This window comes from Vicia villosa, unplaced genomic scaffold (genome assembly GCF_029867415.1).
Source record: "Vicia villosa cultivar HV-30 ecotype Madison, WI unplaced genomic scaffold, Vvil1.0 ctg.005575F_1_1, whole genome shotgun sequence".
Taxonomy (NCBI): domain Eukaryota; kingdom Viridiplantae; phylum Streptophyta; class Magnoliopsida; order Fabales; family Fabaceae; genus Vicia; species Vicia villosa.
In genome coordinates this window covers 76,448-80,649 of record NW_026706648.1, presented here as the reverse complement: position 1 = coordinate 80,649, position 4,202 = coordinate 76,448, and the positions used below count along the sequence as shown (strand labels likewise).

The window sequence follows — 4,202 nt, the reverse complement described above, 5'->3', positions numbered from 1 at the left end:
GATGAGAAAGGTGTCTTAAGAAGGTTCTTATTATTTTCCAATGAAAATATGACAAGTGTATAATCTCCTATTACACATATGCAAATTTTTCATATTTTCACTCACTAAATGATATTTAAGTATATTTGTCATATTTTCATTGAAAAATAATAAGAACCATACCTAAAGAACTGTACATAAATGTTGTCCTTTATTTTATAAGTAAATGTATTTCTTCAATCACAATCATGTTTTTATATAAGTGAGGATATGACTTTATCATGTGGTGTGACTCAAACCTACAAATCAAAAAAGTAGTGGATTTATGATCTTCAAGTCCGTCAAAAAAGTAGTGGATTTATGATCTTCAAGTCCGTCAAAAAAGTAGTGGATTTATGATCTTCAAGTCCATTTAGATGATAGCCACATTCGATCATAAGTTGATTTTGCATCAGTCGATTCTATGCTGGTAAATTATTATTGAATTAATGCATAAAATAAACTAGAATTTGTTACATAAAAAATATTATATTTCTAACCTATTGAATTTCATGTCTAATAGTAGTGTAAGAGACCAATGTAACTTGATCATTCATCTTTTATAAAGAAAAATGTTTATTTCAAGAAATTAAAGACAAGTATTTAAGGATGTAACATTAAATTGTATGTTGGCAATAATCAAAGCCATATCGCTGATCATCAGGAATGAAATAATTATAGTTGAATCGGATAGGAGGATAGTCATAGTGGTATGCGGTGATAGTCTCCGGGATCCAACCATTCGATCCGGCTCTAGCTACGTACAATTTGCAAATTTTTCCAATACAATTTCCTAATACCTCAAAATTAAGCGTCTTGCACCGCTCAAACGTGTGAATATCTGGACTATCCACATTTAACATTGTAATCTGCAATAATATAAAATATGTATAATATAAAATCAATACATTCCTTGAATGAAAATATAAGAAAAAAAAGGAATCAAAATATAAGAAAAAAAGTAAAATAATGACATTAAGTTCATATTAATTATAAGTTATTTTGGAATCTGCTTGACTGACCATTTATAATTCGAATCGTTCCACTATCAACATCTCTGTGTTTTCAAAAAAATATAGGATATATATATATATATATATATATATATATATATATATATATATATATATATATATATATATATATATATATTGAATTAACATAGAATTGTGGCATAATTATAAAATTAATAATAAAATAAAACTTCTCAAATCTTTGTAAGAATGTGAAAAGTTTTTGTTCTCACTCTTCTTTTTCTTATCTTTTCGTTATCTCTATTCTAAACCAACCAATAGAAATTCTATCTTTTCTCCTTACTTCTTTCTCTTCCTGATTTTTCTTAAACTAATAACATTTTTAACTAAATTTTTTAAAAATGTTAAAATTTGTAAATTATAAATTTGCTTTGATTGAAAGAATATAATTCGATTTTATTTAATATTTAGGGTTAATAAAAAAAATACACTAACATATAACCATATCTTATGAAATATATGATTGTGACAATATAATATAATAAAATGTCATATAAAAATACAATGAGAGAAGAATTGACTTGCCACCCTTTTCCTTTTACTTGACAACCATCCTTTATGGCACTTTTATCATAATACCCTTACATAACTTTTACTATTAAAAAATTATCATTATTTCCAAGATTTTCAAAAACTTTGGACTTTTATTGTATTTTTTTTTTTTTAAGCTTTTACCGGATATTTACACGATAAGTGTTTTTCTATTAAATTTATGCATTCGCAACTTTGAATTTATATTAGGTTTTTTTGCAAAATCTACATTTTTTTTTATCTGTATTTTTAAAATGTCACATAAAATCCAATTTTTAGCATGCATTTTTTATCGGTACTTTGAAAAATGTGGCATCATACATATGTTTTTATCTGTATTTTTGAAATTGACGATAAAAAAACATACATGCATCCTGACAAATTTCAAAAACGCCCATAAAACACATGCGTAATACCACTTTTTTTTTTTTAAAATGCTTGTAAATACATGGTCATTTTTAGTTTTTAAAATAAAGTATATTTATTTTTTTAGTTAAGTTTTATTTTCATTTTTTTAGATCATTTAATTTGTCACGTCTAAAATTTTTAAAATGTGGATAAAAATGCATATCATTTTTTTTAAAAGTTCATGCTTGATTTTTTGCACATGAGAGGGATAATTCCGACATGTTATTAGTGAAACAATTGAAAAGATATTATTAGTATTATGGAAATTAAAGCTTCGATAAAACTTAAAAGATGCCAGGATAATTCCGTATATACTAAGAATTTAAAAACAAAATAGGACATGTTGACCCATTAGTTCATAATAGATATATTAGACTAAATATTAAAAAAATAAAATAATATGCGAAATAATAATTAGTCTAAATAAAGAAAAATAAAATTAAAAGATAAATAAATTAGATAACTTGAAGAAAAAAAACCTCATTGCCAACAGCGTCTCCAAATAAAATACCAACGGTATCTTTTGAGTTTGCTGGAGAATTACAACTTGTCTTTATTGAGATCATGTAAGAACAGGTTCTCACCTGTTTAGTTCTGTTAATCTAAAACATGGGTAAATTTAAAGTTTTATTTAAGATATTAATATATAGTTAAGAAAAGCTATTGAATATGTTTTTTCTAAATAATTGTTAATAATATTTTGTTAGAAATAGAAAATTTATTTACTTGTTCTTGGGTAAGGTTAAACACAGAAAGATTCATTTGAGGTTGAAGTCGAGTGACAATTGTTGGCATTGCATGTGAGAAAACAATGATGGTGGAGAATATGGTGATTAAGGTAAGATATTTCATGGTTTTGTTGGTTATTACTTGTTAACTCTTTTGTGCTTTTTAAGGGAAGAAAAAAGAGAAATTTCTTAATTGTGAAGATACCTAAATATATATTAATTATAACATTATAAAGGCCAGTATCAATATTTAATTACACTATATATTTTTTCTAAAAACTACACTATACTAAACTGCAAAAAGACACTATTTTTAAAATTTTATTATATTATATTATGTGGGTTATATTTTCTGAAAACTTAATGGTTTCATTCATATATATATATATATATATATATATATATATATATATATATATGGGTTTTTGAACTTTTATATATATTATACTCAAAGAGATACACTATGAGCTACACTAACTAAAAATTTATTTCAAATAAATATTTTATAAAATCAACAGTTGGATTGAAACATAATATAATATAAATCATACCTATAAAATTTGAGTTTAATCTATAATAATTTACTATGTCATTGAATTACATCAAAATTAATGTTATATGAAAGTTCAATATTTTAATGTTAATCTTTAGATATCTTGATGGTATAGTAAATCATTATAGATTAATCTCAAACTTTATAGGTATAATTTATATGATATTCGTTTTCAATCCAACGGATGAATTAAAAAATATTTATTCGAAATAAAATTACAAGCGAGTGTAACTCGTGGTGTAACTTTTCGGAATCAAGTTACACCACGAGTTAAGCTCGCACGTAACTTCATTCGAATAAATATTTTTTTTAAATCTTAAATTAGATTGAAACATAATATCATATAGATCATACCTATAAAGTTTGTAATTAGTCTATAATGATTAACTATACCATCAAAATATTCAAAAATTAACGTTAAAATGAACTTTCATATAACGTTAATTTTGATGCATGTAATTCAATTACATAGTAAATAATTATAGATTAATCTCAAACTTTATAGGTATGCTATATATGATAGTATGTTTCAATCCAACAGTTAATTTTAAACAATACTTATTCGTAATAAAATAAAGAGCGAGTGAAACTCGTGGTGCAACTCTTCGAGTGTAATTTGATCTCTCCTTATATATATATATATATATATATATATATATATATATATATATATATATATATATATATATATATATATATATATATATATATATATATATATATATATATATATATATATATATGAGACATGAGAATGAATAAGTTATATGAAAATGTGGGAATGAATAAGAATCATTAGATTGAAAAAGGAATGATTGAGATTAAATTGTGATCTTTAATAAATCTTGTGTCATTAAGATGAAAGAGAAATTATTAATCAAATTTTAAAAATATCTTTTAATCTCAAACATTAAATATAAGGTAAATTTT

The 4,202-nt window shown here is 23.4% G+C and overlaps 1 protein-coding gene across 1 annotated transcript; it reads right to left on the bottom strand.

The window, feature by feature from the left end:
- Positions 1-411: 411 nt before the first annotated feature.
- LOC131642675 (embryo-specific protein ATS3B-like) lies at positions 412-2,888 on the bottom strand. Its single transcript, XM_058912895.1, has 3 exons — positions 2,718-2,888; positions 2,471-2,593; positions 412-887 (listed from the first exon to the last, which is right to left on the bottom strand). Exons 1-3 carry the CDS (start codon positions 2,841-2,843, stop codon positions 636-638), a joined length of 501 nt encoding a protein of 166 aa, XP_058768878.1. The 5' UTR covers positions 2,844-2,888; the 3' UTR covers positions 412-635.
- Between the last annotated feature and the right edge of the window lie 1,314 nt (positions 2,889-4,202).

Excerpts from the sequence above, each read along its gene's own strand:
- LOC131642675 (XM_058912895.1), bottom strand. The coding sequence starts at position 2,843 with ATGAAATATCTTACCTTAATCACCATATTCTCCACCATCATTGTTTTC. Across the intron at positions 2,594-2,717 it reads TTAACCTTACCCAAGAACAA|ATTAACAGAACTAAACAGGT; the intron begins GTAAATAAATTT and ends CCCATGTTTTAG. Across the intron at positions 888-2,470 it reads GAGACGCTGTTGGCAATGAG|ATTACAATGTTAAATGTGGA; the intron begins GTTTTTTTTCTT and ends ATATTATTGCAG.